Genomic DNA, 18,085 nt, shown 5'->3' with positions numbered 1-18,085 from the left:
TCCACTGGTAGGACCGACTGTTTGGTTGTGGAGGCTACCGCAGCATCAACTTTTGGCACCTTTGACCAGGTGTTTAGGTCTTCATCGCTGAAGGGATAGCGCCTTTTAGAGGATGATGGTAAAAACCCTCTATTCTGCTTGTCCCACTCCTTTTTGACAATATCTTTGATGGTTTGTATGACGGGGAAGGACCTACGTTTTTTCTGTCCTAACCCCGCAAACATTATGTCCTGTGCTGATTTCTTTTCTTTCCCATCTGGGCACCCCATCGTGCTCCTGACAGATTTTATTAAATTGTCCACATTACTGTTGGGAAGACAAAGTCCCCCTTCAGTCTCGGATGAGCTCGGCTGAGATCCCTCTTCGTCTGAAGAAATACATACACCCTCTGACTCCGAACTAACCGGAGACCGGGACCTGCTAGGCTGACGGGTACTGGCGCTACTTGTCTGCGCCAAACCCTGCATCTCTTCTCGGATAATAGCTCTGACATCTGAGGGAGTCATGATATTTTCCTGCCGTAGAGTTTGCATGATACACTCTGCACACAGTTTTTTGGCATAATCATCCGGGAGGGGCTGCGTACATAAAGCACACTCTTTATGCTTAGATTTGTGTGTCCTTTTCTTAGTCTAGAGGAAGGATACAGGAGGAACATATATCAGCATATAGGAAGAGACTCTTTCAAAAACTCACCCAGTGAAGCTGACAGGTACCGGTTCTGGAGGCGGAATTCGTTTGGTGGTAGAACTCTTCTCTGGAGGTCGGCCACCACTCTTTGTGCTGCTCCTCGTGCTTCTCTCCCTGCTGGGAGAGCGCTGTTGCACTGCGGGCAGGTGCGCTTCGTCGGCCGGTGAAGCCATTTCACACACACCGGCCCGACGCTAGCGCTGCATTTTTAAACTTGCCGCCCATTCTCCTGCCTCCCCGGACCAACCCGGAAGTGCTCCCGCGACTTCCGGGTTAGACGCGCCGCTCTCACTCACCATGCGGCCGCCAGAGGCTATTAAGCCGGCCGCTGCACCGCGCGCGTCCTCACAGTGCCGGCCGGACCTACGGTGACCGGACCCGGACCGTGGATGTTTGGCCAGACGAGGGGGGAGGCTGCAAGCAGGGGCTCCCCCGCCGCTGCTTCTGGTACCGCAGCCCCTGCCGTTCCCACAGAAACCGACGCAGGCGGGTGCATGGCCCAGGGATCCTCTTCATCTGTAGGTAAGCCGGGTCCCTGTAGGAACAGGAAACCTAAACTGAGGAGGAGAGGGGACCGCCTCCTTTTATTCTGTAGGTTTCCTGTTCCTATGGGCGGATCCCTCTCTCTCATGTGGGGTGCTGTCGTGGCGAAGGGTAAAATTTCTTTATTTTTTTATTGTCCCTACCTATGGGGGTGACAAAGGGGGGGGGGGGGGGGGTCATTTATTTTTTTTATTTTGATCACTGTGAGAGATTATATCTCAGTGATCAAAATGCACTTTGGAACGAATCTGCCGGCTGGCAGATTCGGCGGGCGCACTGCGCATGCGCCCGCCATTTTGGAAGATGGCGGCGCCCAGGGAGAAGACGGACGGGACCCCGGCAGGGTCGGTAAGTATGATGGGGTGGGGGGGTGGGGGAGATCGGAGCACGGGGGGGGGGGGGGGGGGGGGAATCGGAGCGCGGGGGGCGTGGAACGGAGCACGGGGGGGGGGGGGGGGGGCTGGAACGGAGCACGGGGGGGCTGGAACGGAGCACCGGGGGGCTGGAACGGAGCACCGGGGGGCTGGAACGGAGCACCGGGGGGCTGGAACGGAGCACCGGGGGGCTGGAACGGAGCACCGGGGGGCTGGAACGGAGCACCGGGGGGCTGGAACGGAGCACCGGGGGGGCTGGAACGGAGCACCGGGGGGGCTGGAACGGAGCACGGGGGGGGCTGGAACGGAGCACGGGGGGGGGGGGGGGGGGGGGGGGGTGGATCGGAATGCAGGGGGGGTGATTGGAGCACGGGGGGGAGCGGACAATAGCCCGGGGGGGAGCGGAGCACTGGATGGAGGGGAGCCGGAGCAGTGTACCGGCCAGATCGGGGGGCTGGGGGGGGGCGATCGGTGGGGTGGGGGCACATTAGTATTTCCAGCCATGGCCGATGATATTGCAGCATCGGCCATGGCTGGATTGTAATATTTCACCCGTTATAATAGGTGAAATATTACAAATCGCTCTGATTGGCTGTTGAAAGTGAAACTGCCAATCAGAGCGATCGTAGCCACGGGGGGGTGAAGCCACCCCCCCTGGGCTAAACTACCACTCCCCCTGTCCCTGCAGATCGGGTGAAATGGGAGTTAACCCTTTCACCGGACCTGCAGGGACGCGATCTTTCCATGACGCCACATAGGCGTCATGGGTCGGATTGGCACCGACTTTCATGACGCCTACGTGGCGTCATGGGTCGGGAAGGGGTTAACAGCAGCATTTAAGGGGTTAAATAGCTATGGTCGGTGCCATCACTGATCGCGACTGATGCAGCAAGTTGTCAGCTATAGTGTACAGCTGTTATCTGCTGGATTGTCACCTGTATGGGGATGCTATTTTCTCATATCTGAGGTGAGCAAAAAGACGTATTGGTGGTCACTAAGGTGTTAAACCTTTTGCCACATACCCCTGCTACGCTCAATTTTGGTGTAAAATGTCTTATTCAAACGGACTCAGAGTGACGAGATCTGCTCTCGTACTGTCCTTCTTACTTATTTGATCTGCCGAAAGGGATAGATCCTGCCCTGCTAAGATCAATAATGTGAATGGCAACATTCTCTAAACTTGACAGTCAGATACTTCCCTGGTGGCTCAGGTAGGCTATAACTGTGGTGCTCTCACAGAGTGACTGCAGACTTTTAGCTTAGGACAGGACCACCCCTTTAAAATAATCTCTGGAGGCAGATTCTCATGCAGATCAGTGTCTGGCCCATAGCCTGGAACAGCTCATTTACATATATGAAAAAACGGATTTCTCTGGAATAAGACATCAGATCGGAGGTATCATTTTGCTCAGCTTCCTATGACCTACATGCCCATATAGGCGGCTTAGGAGGTTTGATCCTACTGACAGATTCCCTTTAACCCTGCTGTTCTGTTCGGTCTGGGGAGATCTATTTTGAACTTTGGTATTTTTTGGGGTGTTCAAGATGCGGTTCTGAAACTTGTGGTTGATTGACTTAAATGAGGATGGGTCGGTCGGCCACGGGTTTCAGAGCCGCATCTTGAATATTTTAAAGAATATTGAAGTTCAAAGTCGGTCATTTTTGACCAACAGAACAGCAGGGTTAATACATCTAGAAATAGCAATGAGAATAAATTCCCTTACAATGAAGTGTGATAAAAAACAGAGGCATTACCATGTGAAACATTTTCAGCATCGCAAGAACAGTGGCTGCCTTTACGCAAAGTTAGCACTTGGAATAGGGGGAATGCCATGACTGACTATAGCTCTCCCCATTGTAAAATTAAATTCCATAAACTACAATGTAGAAAGCCGGAATAATAGATGGCCACCTGTCAATCTCATACACCTCTCTGGAGTAAATGGAGCCAATTCACATGTAAGGTATGGGGGTGACATGACTGTGTGCCGCCTGCTTTTCTATGCAGACAGCCACATATAGGGGTACATTTCGGTCACCAGACGGTTGGGCGCTGTACAATAACAGAGGGCTACAGAGGTGGCCCCTGAGCCACAGGTTCAGCAACCCCTGCTCTAGAACAACCTTGACAGAGAAAGAATTGCAAGTGCCACAATGTATTATACATATTCTGCATGTGAAATAGCAAGAATTACCTCCAACATCAATGAAGTGTTTAGCTGCCAAACCAGATCGTGGAGCTGAAAAAAAAAGATAAGAAAATAAGGAAATTAACACATTGGCACAAGAAGACTCATCACACCATGTACCCACTAATGACAAGCTGCAAGGTTTCTCTTCTTGCCATGTAATTCCACATTGTAGTAGTCACAGTATTTTCGATTTCTGCCGACAGACGCTCTGCAGTGGTCACAAAAGCATTAAGCTACTTACCGGTAGCGGCGTTTTTCGGAGGCCCATGACAGCACCAGGAGAGAGGGGATCCGCCCTTCAGGAACAGGAAACCTACAGATACAAAAGGGTGGTACCTCTCCCTCGTATATCAGTTGAATTTCAGAGCCTGAGGGGACTACCGCGGTTAATAGCACATAAACCAATAATGTTTGAAAAAGGTGGAAGGGGGATGACCATGTGGCCGCCTTACATATTTGTTCTATTGACACTCCAGATCTTTCCACCCTGGATAATGCCATGGCCCGGGTGGAATGCGCCCTCAGATTCTACGGAGCCGGACTCCCACCTGCTGTATAAGCCAGAGAGATAGCCTCCCTAATCCATCTGGCTAGTGTGCATCTTGATACTCTAAACCCTTTCCTAGGACCTTGAAAGGATAAGAATAGTGCATTATCTCCCTTCCAAGTATCAGTGACCGAGATATATTGCAGAAGGCATCTTCTGACATCTAATGTATGGAGTTCCTCTTCCTTAGGGTACCGTCACACAGTGGCATTTTGATCGCTACGACGGCACGATTCGTGACGCTCCAGCATCGTAGACTGCTGTCACACTTTGCAATGTACGACGCTGGAGCGATAATTTCATGACGTATGTGCGATGTAGAAGCCGTTGGTTACTATGCGCACATCGTATACAATATCGTGCACACCTTTGTTACACCATGCGATGATGCCGCCACAGCGGGACACTAGACAACGAAAGAAAGTTTCAAACGATCTGCTACGACGTACGATTCTCAGCGGGGTCCCTGATCGCAGGAGCGTGTCAGACACAGCGAGATCGCTGGAACGTCATGGATATATCGCTCGAACGTCACGAATCGTGCCGTCGTAGCGATCAAAATGCCACTGTGTGACGGTACCCTTAGAGTTAGTTCCACCATCATTTCTTCCTAATCCTTCTATCTCCTGTGGAAATGGGATGCTACTTTCAGCAAGTAAGCTGGGTCCGGCTTGAGGACTACTCTATCCTGCAAGAATTCTGTATAGGGGGGAAGCCTGGAAAGTGCTTGGATATCTCCTACTCTACATGCAGACGTCATCACTACCAGGAAAGCTGTTTTAAGGGATAGCATCTTTATTGAGGCTGATTGTAGGGGTTCGAAGGGCTTTTGTCAAAGATGAAAGGACTAGATTAAGATCCCATGGTACCGTCATATTCTTATGTATGGGTCTAGCTCTACCAATAGCTTTAATAAACCTCGAAACCCAATAGTTATTGGCAGTATTACAGGAGAACAGGGCACCCAAGGCTGAGACCTGTAATTTTAGTGTACTAGTGGAAAGATTTAATTCCAATCCCTTCTGCAGAAACTCTAAGATCTGGCGTATCGGCACCCCCTCTTTAATGTCGAAGTTTGAAATGGCCAGGAACTTCTTCCAAGTTCTAGAGTAGATCTTAGGGTACTTTCACAATAGCGTCGTGCAATGCACGTCGCAATGCGTCGTTTAGGAGAAAAAAAAATGCATCCTGCAAAATTTCTTGCAGGATGCGTTTTTCACCATTGACTAACATTAGCGACGCATTGCCACACGTCGCAACCGTTGTGCGACGATTGCGTCGTGTTGTGGCGGACCGTCGGCAGCAAAAAAGTTACATGTAACGTTTTTGTTGCGTTGTGTCCGCCATTTCCGACCGCGCATGCCGGAACTCCGCCCCCAGCAACTCACAATGGGGCAGCGGATGCGCTGGAAAAATACATCCGCTGCCTCCGTTGTGTGGCGCTTGCACAGTATGCGTCGGTACATCGACGCTAGTGTGAAAATAGCTTTAGTTGTGATCTATTTCCTACTTTTAAGAAGGGTATCTACTAAATTCGGGAGAAGCCTCTGTCTTAACAACGACCGCTCAAACTCTATGCCGTTAAATGGAGCCCCTTTTCTTGTGGATGACTGATCGGTCCCTGGTACAGCAAGTTCGTAATGTCTGGAAGAACCCAGGGATCGTCTACCAACATTGTCCTGAGCCATACGAACCAGGTCCTCCTGGGCCAGAATGGGGCAACCAGTATAACTCTTGCCCCATCTTCCCTGATTTTCCTCACCAGAGGTAACAGGTTCAATGGTGGGAAAACGTAGGCCAAATGAAAATCTTATTTTATCAGGAAGGCATCCACAGCCAGAGGATTCTCCCTGGGATTCAGGGAACAGAATTTTCTTACTTTTCTGTTGGCTCTAAAGGCAAAGAGGTCCACCTCCGGTTGACCCCATTTGCAGACAATCTGATTGAAGATGTCCCTGTTTAAAGACCATTCTCCTTGCCTTAGGGTATTGCCAACAACCTCCCCCCACTGGCATTGCTAGTTATTGGTCTGGTTCCTGTCAGCGCCGAGCGGGATGCCCGGCCAGCCAGCGATGCCCCGGACAGCTTCCCCTGATCGCACAGACTCCAGCGCCATACACCCCAGTGGCAAACAACCAGGGTGGAACATACTTACCTCGTGCCGGCTTGGAGACGGAAAGACCGCTGGCCACCGTTCCCTGCTATGAGCATCACCGCCATGCAGCCCTACCAGGACCACCGCGACGCCTCCAGGAACTCCACACCGGCCGAGGTAGGAAACCCCCTCGCTACCTGAGTCGGCTGGCCTGGGATCCATCTTCCGTAGGACTCAGTCCCAGTAGGAACAGGAAACTAACTGATACGTGGGAGAGGTACCGCCCTTTTGTATCTGTAGGTTTCCTGTTCCTTAAGGGCGGATCCCTTCTCGTGGTGCTGTCATGTGAGTCCGAATAAATATGTGCTAGCCATAGAGAACTACTGTAAGCACTCAGCCTGTTTCTACAGCTCGAGAAGATGTCTTGAGCTTTAGGTCAAGTGCACAAATAGCATGAACTTCAAGAACTGACTGCTCACACGCTGCCTAATGTATCCTCCCCTTACCATGTCCAGTGTAAAACAGTCAGTCTTTACACTGCTAAGTGGCTTTAATGAGTGCACCATGATCTCGAAAAATCATTCTTGGTAAACATTGAAAATGTATAACTGCCATAGAAAATGGGAAATACGTGCTATATAATGTACACATGAAATATTTATCTGCAAAAATTGATGTGAAAAAAGAAAGGTACTTTGCACATCGATTGGCCAATATACAGTGGGTATGGAAAGTATTCAGACCCCTTTATATTTTTCACTCTGTTTCATTGCAGCCATTTGGTAAATTCAAAAAAGTTATTTTTTTCTCACTAACGTACACTCTGCACCCCATCTTCACTGAAAAAAAAAAAAAAACAGATGTAGAGATTTTGCAAGTTTAGTAAAAAAAGAAAGACTGAAATATCACATGGTCATAAGTATTCAGAACCTTTGCTCCGACACTCATATTTAGGTCACATGCTGTCTATTTGCTTGTGATCCTCCTTGAGATGGTTCTACTCCTTCATTGGAGGCCATCTGTGTTTAATTAAACTGATAGGTGTGTGCCTTTCCAAATCAAGTCTTTTCTATATAACACCTCACAGCTCAGTGCATGTCAGACCAAATGAGAATCATGAGGTCAAAGGAACTGGCCAAGGAGCTCAGAGACAGAATCGAGGCAAGGGACAGATCTGGCCAAGGTTACAAAAGAATTTCTGCAATACTCGAGGTTCCTAAGAGCACAGTGGCCTCCATAATCCTTAAATGGGAGGTCTGGGACCACCAGAAGTCTTTCTAGACCTGGTCGTCCAGCCAAACTGAGAATCATGGGAGAAGAGCCTTGGTGAGAGAGGTAAAGAAGAACCCCAAGATCACTGTGGCTGAGCTCGGGAGATGGGAGAAAGTTCCACAAAGTCAACTATCACTGCAGCCCTCCACAAGTCAGGCCTTTATGGCAGAGTGGCCTGATGGAAGCCTCTCCTCATCGGCGTGTGACACCAATTCAGCGATGTCTTCACTGGTAACCAGGGTAAACATCGGGTTACAAAGCGCAGGGCCGCGCTTAGTAACCCGATGTTTACCCTGGTTACCATTGTAAATGTAAAAAAAAAAAAAAAAAAAAAAAAAAAAAAAAAACACTACATACTTACATTCCGGTGTCTGTCCCCTCGCCGTCAGCTTCCCGCACCGACTGTGAGCGCCGGCCGGCCGTAAAGCACAGCGGTGACGTCACCGCTCTGCTTTACGGCCGGCGCTGAGACAGTGCAGGGAAGCTGAGGCCGGAGGACAGACACCGGAATGTAAGTATGTAGTGTTTTTTTTTTACATTTACAATGGTAACCAGGGTAAACATCGGGTTACTAAGCCCGGCCCTGCGCTTAGTAACCCGATGTTTACCCTGGTTACCAGGGGACTTTGCATAGTTGGTCGCTGGAGAGCTGTCTGTGTGACAGCTCTCCAGCGACCACACAGCGACGCTGCAGCGTCCCTAAATGTGACGGTACCTTAAAGCGTTCTCAATCTGATCAGATGGTACATAGTGGACTGAGGAGCACCAGGGAAAAATGTAAAAGCAGCAGTGCCTCCTCAGGAGCAGCGTGCGCTCAACACTGGACATGGCATCCGAGCAGTGAGACCTCGCTGACCAGAGAATCATCACTGCCGTACTGTGGAGTGACAGCGGCTCTAGCCACATCAGGAAATGCTGGAGTAGTTTTCTCCTTTAGTGACATTAGGATTTCCGCATTCTTCTCTATACATTTTGGGCCACTTAGTTTTATTTTAGCTTTCTGTGAAAAACTATTTATCCAGAAGTCGCAGAGTCACAAAATGCATCTTTTAATCAAATATCACAATTATTTTTCTGTGTATCTTATTCCAGACACTGCCTGAAGTAACGTTTCTGGAGAGGTTTCCAATTTGGCATATTTTAGATTGTCCCAAACTCATGAACTACAGGCACAATATTGAAGAATTTGGCACAAACAAAATAAAAACACACACGTTGTTTTCAATGGCACCATTCAATATGCTGAACAATAAAATGCCATTACACTATAGTTTTCAGGTTTTATGGCACAAATAACCTTATAGCCATAACCAGCTTGCATAGATTTTTATTTAGTTAGCTGGGAAAAAAAAAAAAAAAAAGAAAAAAGAAAGTTGGTTTGTGTAATTTTCCAAGACCCTCAAAGTCTTACCTTTTCGTTGATGTGTTTTTTTTTCCCAGTGAGGAGTTGATTATCAATGCCAGACATGTTTTGATTTTTCTTCTTTTTTACGTCATTTATTATTTAGGTTAATTTTATACTTTGATAAACTAGATGTACAGACGTGGCAATACCAAGTGTTTATTTCCTAATTTCTTTATTTTTAAAGGGAGGGGGTGAATCAAATGTTCTTATTTTTTAGTTCACTTAAATGACTTGAACCTGCGATGGCCGGGTTACTTCACTGTATGCTGCAATACAACAGTACTGTAGAGTGGAAATCCCATCCCGTGGCCGAGCTTCACAGGAACACCAGTATAGCAGCAGCTGGGGGCTTCAGCCTGCCACGATAGTATCAGTGATTGTGTCGTGGGGGAATAATGGAAGTCACCGTTCATCATCCATTCAGCAGCAATCAGAGCTTAGATCCGGCCACTGCTGGTCGAGACAAATGCCGGCTATGTAACCGATGGATCTCCGCTCCCGAGCCCCCCGCCCACACTCTGTGATCCATGTCATTTTACTCAGAAAGGCCAAGGGGCTATAGAAGGAAGAAAAGAAAAAAAAAAAAAAAAAGAGAGAGAGATAAGTGCCCATTGTACTTACCGACTCTCCCATAACATCCACTGGGAACACAGATCTGAATGTCCGTCTTCACTATAGCTTTATCTTGCGGATCAATCATGTAATCATAGGCACTAAGGAGAGGAATAAAAGGAAATTACAGGATAAGACACCATCCATCATGTAGAAATAATAATATTATTATACACATCACTATGAGCTGACTGTCACACCAAAATATTAAAGGTTTTATTCTGAAGAGAAAAAAAAAAACAAGACATTTGTCCTGAAGGCTTCAATCAAAAGAGCTGTAGGGCCGGGATCTCGCGCCTCCGTCCCAGCACTGCTATATAGAGGGTACAAGAGCCCAATACTGGGGTCACACAGGCAGAAAACGGGAGATTTACAGCTCCCGCCATAACTGCTGGTCATAAAGCCCTGTAACCACAGGGGGGAACCTGCTGAGCTCTGCTACATCTGTGCGGGCGACGGCCTATCCACTGCCCCCGCCAATCACATTGCTCATTTCAGAAGGGAACATATCAGGAACCCAAGTCACAATAGGGGGATTTACACAGCAGAGATTGGGCAGCTTTATTGTTGAGGCATGAGAGTGCGGACCCCCTGTAGACCCTCATACTCCCAATATTGCTGCATGTTTGCCCCCTTTACTCTACAATGAAGCCCCTGGAGCACGGTGCTCACAACATGGAGGCAGTAGCAGTGCCCCCCTCCATGGCTCAGGCTGAGGACCCCACACTGCCCCCCAGGGTAATGGCTGACAAGCAGCACTGTTAATTCCAGCTGCCTGCACCCGTGAGGACCATGGACGTGCCCCATGTGTCACCATCTACCAGAACCATGTGCTCCATCACTGCGCATGTCACATCCATCCCCCATGCTTTCCACGGCTCTTACCTGTACAGATCATAGCCTGCAGCCCGGGCCGAGCCTCTGGTTGGAGTGGACGCATGTTCTGACAACTTGGCAAAGCGCAGCACAGTACACTTGTCACCGCCGTCCTCTTTAGCCCGTTTGGCGGGAGATGAGTTCACAGGAGTGAGCGGCATGGTGGGAACAAGATGAAATGTGACAATAATCCCGCCAAGCCTAAGCCCCGCCCCGTATATGTACGTGCAGCGTCGCCCCCATCACTCCCCCCGAGCCCGGACTCCACAGACTGACACAGGAGCTCGGGTGCTGCTAGTCTGCTGCGAAGCTGTGGAACTACGAATCCCAGCATTCCAGCGTCCGATAGCACTGACGAGCCCCGTACAGTGGCATGCTGGGACTCGTAGTTTCCGTCGCTCAGGTTCTACTACCACATAGCGGAGCTGCGTACTGAGCGCCAGGAATACATGTACCTCGTCCGCTGAACACCCGAAAGGGCTGGCGGATACAGCAGGTGGGGGCCCGGCGGATACAGCACAGCCGCCAGCCCAGTGCGGCCGCAGCCATGATGGACACGTGACCTGTGTGCTGCGGGGGGGGGGGGGGGTTCTGCGTGTGCACACGGCGGATTCTCTGCGGAAGATGGGTCCGGATGTGCGGATTATGGACCTGGGTGCGGATGTGCAAAGTGGAGTACAGTTCCACAATCAGTCATTGCTGCGGGTTGGACACTGAATGTCAGGCTATGTGCACACATTACAGATGTGACGACTGTGGAATTTTCTGTGCAGATTCTGCATTTCTTGGCAGAAAACGCAGGTCAGAATCTGCGCCTTTTTGTGATCTGTGCACACGTTGCAGATTTCTATTATGGAATGGGTGCAGAAACGCAGCAGATCTGCACAAAAAAGTGACATGCTCCTTTTTTGAATCTGCTGCGTTTTCTGTGCAGATTTTCCTGCACCATCAGCACAGCATTTTTTTTGCCACTGATTTATATTGTACTGTAAAGCTATGTTCACACCTTGCGTCGGGTTCTCCCGCAGCGGATTTGATAAATCTGCAGGGCAAAACAACTGCGGTTCCTTCCTGCAGATTTATCGCGGTTTGTTCCGCGTTTTCCGCTGCGGGTTTCCGCCTATACTATTGATGCTGCATATGCAGCAATATGCAGCATCAATAGTAATGTTAAAAATAATAAAAATTGGTTATACTCACCCTCTGATGTCCGGATCTCCTGGGCGCTGCACCCGGTGGTCCGGTTCCAAAGATGCTATGCGAGAAGGACCCTTCGTGACGTCACGGTCATGTGACCGCGACGTCACCGCAGGTCCTGGTCGCACAGCAACTCTGACCGGACGGCCGCGTGCAGCGCCCAGGAGCTCCGGACATCAGAGGGTGAGTATAATCAGATTTTTTAACCCCAAATATGGTTCCCAGGGCCTGGAGGAGAGTCTCCTCTCCTCCACCCCGGGTACCACCCGCACATTATCCGCTTACTTCCCGCAACGTGGGCACAGCCCCATGCGGGAAGTAAGCGGTTCAATGTATTCCTATGGGTGCAGAATCGCAGCGATTCTGCACAAAGAAGTGACATGCTGCGGGTTGTAAACCGCTGCGTTCCCGCGCGGTTTTTCCCGCAGCATGTGCACAGCGGTTTGCGGTTTCCATAGGGTTTACATGTTACTGTAAACGCTATGGAAACTGCTGCGGACCCGCAGCATCAAAATCGCGGCGGTTCCGCGGTAAAAACCACTAAGTGTGAATATAGCCTTAGGCTATGTGCACACGTTGCGGATTCTCTGTGGATCCGCAGCGTTTTTGGAGGTGCAGAAACGCTGCAGATCCGCAATTGATTTACAGTTCAATGTAAATCAATGAGGAAAAAAAAAGCTGTGCACACTTTGCGGAAAATCCGCAGAGGAAATGCTGCAGTTTAAAAGAAGTAGCATGTCACTTCTTTTTTGTGAATCTGCAGCGTTTTTGTACCCATTCCATTATAGAAAACCGCAGGGGTAAAAAACGCAGCAAATCCGCAAGAAAACTGCAGCAAAAACACACAAAATGCTGCGGAACCGCACAAAAAAAGCGACAAATCCGCAGGTGCGTTTTCTGCCAGGAGAGGCAGAATCTGCACCAGAAACTCCTAAACCTAATCCGCAACGTGTGCACATAGCCTGAATCACTTGCAGATCTGCAGCGTGTGCACATAGCCATACAGCATAGTGGGTGCGATTTCAAGAAACCCCATGTCCACTATGCACCTAGAGACCTCCGCAGATCACCCGCGGACACTGATGTACGGCGCATCTTTCCAGGCCGCAGCAGGTCAATTTCTCTTACCTCACAGATGCGAACAAAAATCACCAAAAGCTTTTTTGTCACTTTAAACAGCCTTTGTGTAAAAACAATTATAATTGATATTGCCACATCCAGAACGTCCCGAACTATAAACTGTCATGGGGAAAAAACACCAAGTGGTTAGATCCGGAGTAACAGGCCAGAATATTCCACGTCCCAGACTATGCCCCGGGTTAAAGTGGCCTAGGCCAGGGGTGTCAAACTGCATTCCTCGAGGGCCGCAAACCATGCGCGTTTTCAAGATTTCCTTAGCATTGCACAAGGTGCTGCAATCATGTGTGTAGGTGATTAAATTATCACCTGTGCAGTACAAGGAAATCCTGAAAACATGACCTGTTTGCAGCCCTCGAGGAATGCAGTTTGACACCCCTGGCCTAGGCTAAACTATACCCCTCCAAGCCCAAATATTGGTGTGTTTTTCCTGCTCACCCACCCAAATCACATATTAGTTGTCCCATGTATTGGGACCTTTAGGATAGGGACACATGGCAAGTTTGTGTGCGATTGTTGCATGTGACTTTTTATCCCTGGCCTTAGGCTACTTTCACACTAGCGACGCACGATGCAATGCGTCATGGCGACGTACCGACGCATGCTGTGAAAGCGCAGCACAACGGGGGCAGCGGATGCAGTTTTACAACGCATCCGCTGCCCCATTGTGAGCTCCAGGAAGGAAGGAGGGGGCGGAGTTACGGCTGCGCATGTGCAGTCGGAAATGGCGGACACAACGCACCAAAAAACGTTACATGCAAGGTTTTTTGGTGCTAACGTTCCGCCACAACACGACGCAACCGTCGCAATGCATCGCTAATACAAGCCTATGGAGAAAAAACGCATCCTGCAGAACACTTTGCAGGATGCGTTTTTTTTGCAAAACGACGCATTACGACGTGCGTCGTACGACGCTAGTGTGAAAGTAGCCTAGACTAGCAAGTCCTTGCTACAATATAAACGTTTAACCCCTTTACCCCCAAGGGTGGCTTGCACGTTAATGACCGGGCCAATTTTTACAATTCTGACCACTGTCCCTTTATGAGGTTATAACTCTGGAATGCTTCAACGGATCCCGGTGATTCTGACATAGTTTTCTCGTGACATATTGTACTTCATGATAGTAATAACATTTCTTTGATATTACCTGCGTTTGTTTGTGAAAAAAATGGAAATTTGGCGAAAATTTTGAAAATTTCGCAATTTTCCAACTTTGAATTTTTATGCAATTAAATCACAGAGATATGTCACACAAAACACTTAATAAGTAACATTTCCCACATGTCTACTTTACATCAGCACAATTTTGGAACCAAAATTTATTTTTGCTAGGGAGTTAAGGGTTAAAAGTTGACCAGCAATTTCTCATTTTTACAACACCATTTTTTTTTTTAGGGACCACATCCCATTTGAAGTCATTTTGAGGGGTCTACATGATAGAAAATAGCCAAGTGTGACACCATTCTAAAAACTGCACCCCTGAAGGTGCTCAAAACCATATTCAAGAAGTTTATTAACCCTTCAGGTGTTTCACAGGAATTTTTGGAATGTTTAAATATGGACATTTCACTTTTTTCACAAAAAATGTTCTTCAGCTCCAATTTGTTTTATTTTACCAAGGATAACAGGAGAAAATGGACCCCAAAAGTTGTTGTACAATTTGTCCTGAGTATGCTGATACCCCATATGTGGGGGTAAACCACTGTTTGGGTGCATGGCAGAGCTCGGAAGCGAAGGAGCGCCATTTGACTTTTCAATGCAAAATTGACTGGAATTGAGATGGGACGCCATGTTGCGTTTGAAGAGCCCCTGATGTGCCTAAACATTGAAACCCTCCACAAGTGACACCATTTTGGAAACTAGACCCCTTAAGGAACTTATCTAGATGTGTGGTGAGCACTTTGACGCATTAAGTGATTCACAGAAGTTCATAATGCAGAGCCGTAAAAATAAAAAATCATATTTTTTTGCAAAAATGATCTTTCGCCCCTAATTTTTTATTTTCCCAAGGGTAAGAGAAGAAATTGAACCACAAAAGTTGTTGTAAAATTTGTCCTGAGTACGCTGATACCCCATATGTGGGGGTAAACCACTGTTTGGGTGCATGGCAGAGCTCGGAAGCGAAGGAGCGCCATTTGACTTTTCAATTCAAAATTGACTGGAATTGAGATGGGATGCCATGTTGCGTTTAGAGAGCCACTGATGTGCCTAAACATTGAAACCCCCCACAAGTGACACCATTTTGGAAAGTAGACCCCCTAAGGAACTCATCTAGGTGTGTTGTGAGAGCTTTGAACCCCCAAGTGTTTCACTACAGTTTTTAATGCAGAGCCGTGAAAATAAAAAATTCTTTTTTTTCCCACAAAAATTATTTTTTAGCCCCCAGTTTTGTATTTTCCCAAGGGTAACAGGAGAAATAGGACCCCAAAAGTTGTCCAATTTGTCCTGAGTATGCTGATACCCCATATGTGGGGGGAACTACCGTTTGAGCGCATGGCAGAGCTCGGAAGGGAAGGAGCGTCATTTGGAATGCAGACTTAGATGGATTGGTCTGCAGGCATCACATTGTGTTTGCAGAGCCCCTAATGTACCTAAACAGTAGAAACCCCCCACAAGTGACCCCATATTGGAAACGAGACCCCCCCAAGGAACTTATCTAGGTGTGTTGTGAGAACTTTGAACCCCCAAGTGTTTCACTACAGTATATAACGCAGAGCCGTGAAAATAAATAATCTTTTTTTTTCCACAAAACTTATTTTTTAGCCCCCCAGTTTTGTATTTTTCCAAGGGTAACATGAGAAATTGGACCCCAAAAGTTGTTGTCTAATTTGTCCTGAGTACGCTGATACATATGTTGGGGTAAACCCCTGTTTGGGCGCACAGGAGAGCTCGGAAGGGAAGGAGCACTGTTTTACTTTTTCAACTCAGAATTAGCTGGAATTGAGATCGGACGCCATGTCGCATTTGGAGAGCCCCTGATGTGCCCAAACAGTGGAAACCCCCCAATTATAACTGGAACTCTAATCCAAACACAACCCTAACCCTAATCCCAACGGTAACACTAACCACACCTCTAACGCTGACACACCCCTAACCCTAATCCCAACCCTATTCCCAACCGTAAATGTAATCCAAACCCTAGCCCCTACCCTAACCGTAGCCCTAACTTTAGCCCCAACCCTAGCTGTAGCCTTAACCCTAGCCCCAACCCCAGCCCTAACCCTAATGGGAAAATGGAAATAAATACATTTTTTACATTTTTTAATTTTTCCCTAACTAAGGGGGTGATGAAGGGGTTTTTGATTTACTTTTATAGCGGGTTTTTTAGCGGATTTTTATGATTGGCAGCCGTCACACACTGAAAGACGCTTTTTATTGCAAACAATATTTTTTGCATTACCACATTTTGAGAGCTATAATTTTTCCATATTTTGGTCCACACAGTCATGTGAGCTCTTGTTTTTTGCGGGACGAGTTGACGTTTTTATTGGTAACATTTTCGGGCACGTGACAATTTTTGATCGCTTTTTATTCCGATTTTTGTGAGGCAGAATGACCAAAAACCAGCTATTCATGATTTTCTTTTGGGGGAGGCGTTTATACCGTTCCGTGTTTGGTAAAATGGATAAAGCAGTTTCATTCTTTGGGTCAGTACGATTACAGCGATACCTCATTTACATTTTTTTATGTTTTGGCGCTTTTATACGATAAAAACTATTTTTTCGCTGATGATGCTGTATGGCGGCTCGTTTTTTGCAGGACAAGATGACGTTTTCAGCGGTACCATGGTTATTTATATCAATCTTTTTGATCGCGTGTTATTCCATTTTTTGTTTGGCGGTATGATAAAGCGTTTTTTGCCTCGTTTAGTGAAGGGGTTAACTAGCGGGACAGTTTTAGAGGTGGGGTCGTTACGGACGCGGCGATACTAAATATGTGTACTTTTATTGTTTTTTTTATTTAGATAAAGAAATGTTTTTATAGGAACAATATTTTTTTGGGGGGGAAGTTTTTAAAAAAATTTTTTACACATGTGAATATTTTTTTTTACACTATAACATTGCCCCAGGGGGGCATCATGTTATAGTGTAAGACCGCTGATCTGACACCTTGCTGTGCACTGTGTCAGATCAGCGATCTGATGTGCACTCTGCAGGCTTACCAGCGCTTGCTCTGAGCAGGCGCTGGTAAGCCACCTCCCTGCAGGACCCGGATGCAGCCCCGCGGCCATCTTGGATCCGGGCCTGCTGCAGGGAGGAGGAGGTAAGAGACCCTCGCAGCAACGCGATCCCATCGCGTTGCTCCAGGGGTCTCAGGGAAGCCCGCAGGGAGCCCCCTCCCTGCGCGATGCTTCCCTATACCGCCGGAACACTGCGATCATGGTTGGTCGCAGTGTGCCAGGGGCGGTCCATGACCGCTCCTGGCACATTGTGCCAGATGTCAGCTGCGATAGTCAGCTGACACCCGGCCGCACTCCCCCCGTGAGCGCGGCCGATCACTATGACGTACTATCCCGTCGGTGGTCATACGGGCCCACCCCACCTCGACGGGATAGTACGTCAGATGTCAGAAAGGGTTTAAAGGCAAACACTAATAACATTAAAATGATCCAGTCTGCTCAAAAACACCAGAAATGTGCATTTGATTGCTGCCGCAACAATGATTTGGGCGAGTAGGGAAAACACACCAATATTTGGGCTTGGAGGGGTATAGTTTAGCCTACACCGATTACAGTCATGAATATGCGGCTCCACCTCCCATAGGGGTGGAGCCGCATATTCATTACTGTAAATGAGCAGCCCCACGTGACCGCTCATACAGTAGAAGGTGCGGCCAGGACAGGAAGCAGCGCCAGCCAGCGAGGGAGCCGGGTGAGTATTTTAATAACAGCGGGGGGGCGCACAGGGGGTGGGAGGGGGCTGGGGACATGGATCTTTATTTTAAACACGAGAAACAAAAAAAAAAAAAGGAATATTCATATCTTCCATACAGCAAATGCTGCTGCAGAGAAGATATCAATGGCGGCTTCAGCACCAGATGCAGGGGACAGCGCTAAACTTTAGCGCTGTCTTCTGCACGGTGCGTGTGGTACCCAGTGGGCACACGGGCGGCGCACGTGTGCCACAATGATGTGCCACAGAAACC

The 18,085-nt window shown here is 48.2% G+C and overlaps 1 protein-coding gene across 2 annotated transcripts in view; it reads right to left on the bottom strand.

Annotated features, from left to right (window-relative positions):
- DUT (deoxyuridine triphosphatase) overlaps positions 1 to 11,174 on the bottom strand; it is a 36,483-nt gene extending 25,309 nt beyond the window's left edge. Inside the window, exons 1-4 of one of the 2 annotated variants that reach the window (XM_069766025.1) lie at positions 11,062 to 11,174; positions 10,616 to 10,721; positions 9,740 to 9,831; positions 3,803 to 3,847 (exon numbers count right to left, since the gene is read on the bottom strand). In XM_069766025.1, the coding sequence (XP_069622126.1) occupies positions 3,803 to 3,847; positions 9,740 to 9,831; positions 10,616 to 10,721; positions 11,062 to 11,155 (337 nt within the window). In that variant the 5' untranslated portion in view covers positions 11,156 to 11,174. Of the gene's footprint in view, positions 1 to 3,802; positions 3,848 to 9,739; positions 9,832 to 10,615; positions 10,834 to 11,061 lie in introns of those variants that run through there. The other variant, XM_069766026.1, reaches the window with a different exon arrangement.
- Positions 11,175 to 18,085: the final 6,911 nt, after the last annotated feature.

The sequence above is a fragment of the Ranitomeya imitator genome, chromosome 4 (genome assembly GCF_032444005.1).
Source record: "Ranitomeya imitator isolate aRanImi1 chromosome 4, aRanImi1.pri, whole genome shotgun sequence".
NCBI classification, from domain to species: domain Eukaryota; kingdom Metazoa; phylum Chordata; class Amphibia; order Anura; family Dendrobatidae; genus Ranitomeya; species Ranitomeya imitator.
This window is presented reverse-complemented; position numbering and strand designations above follow the sequence as displayed.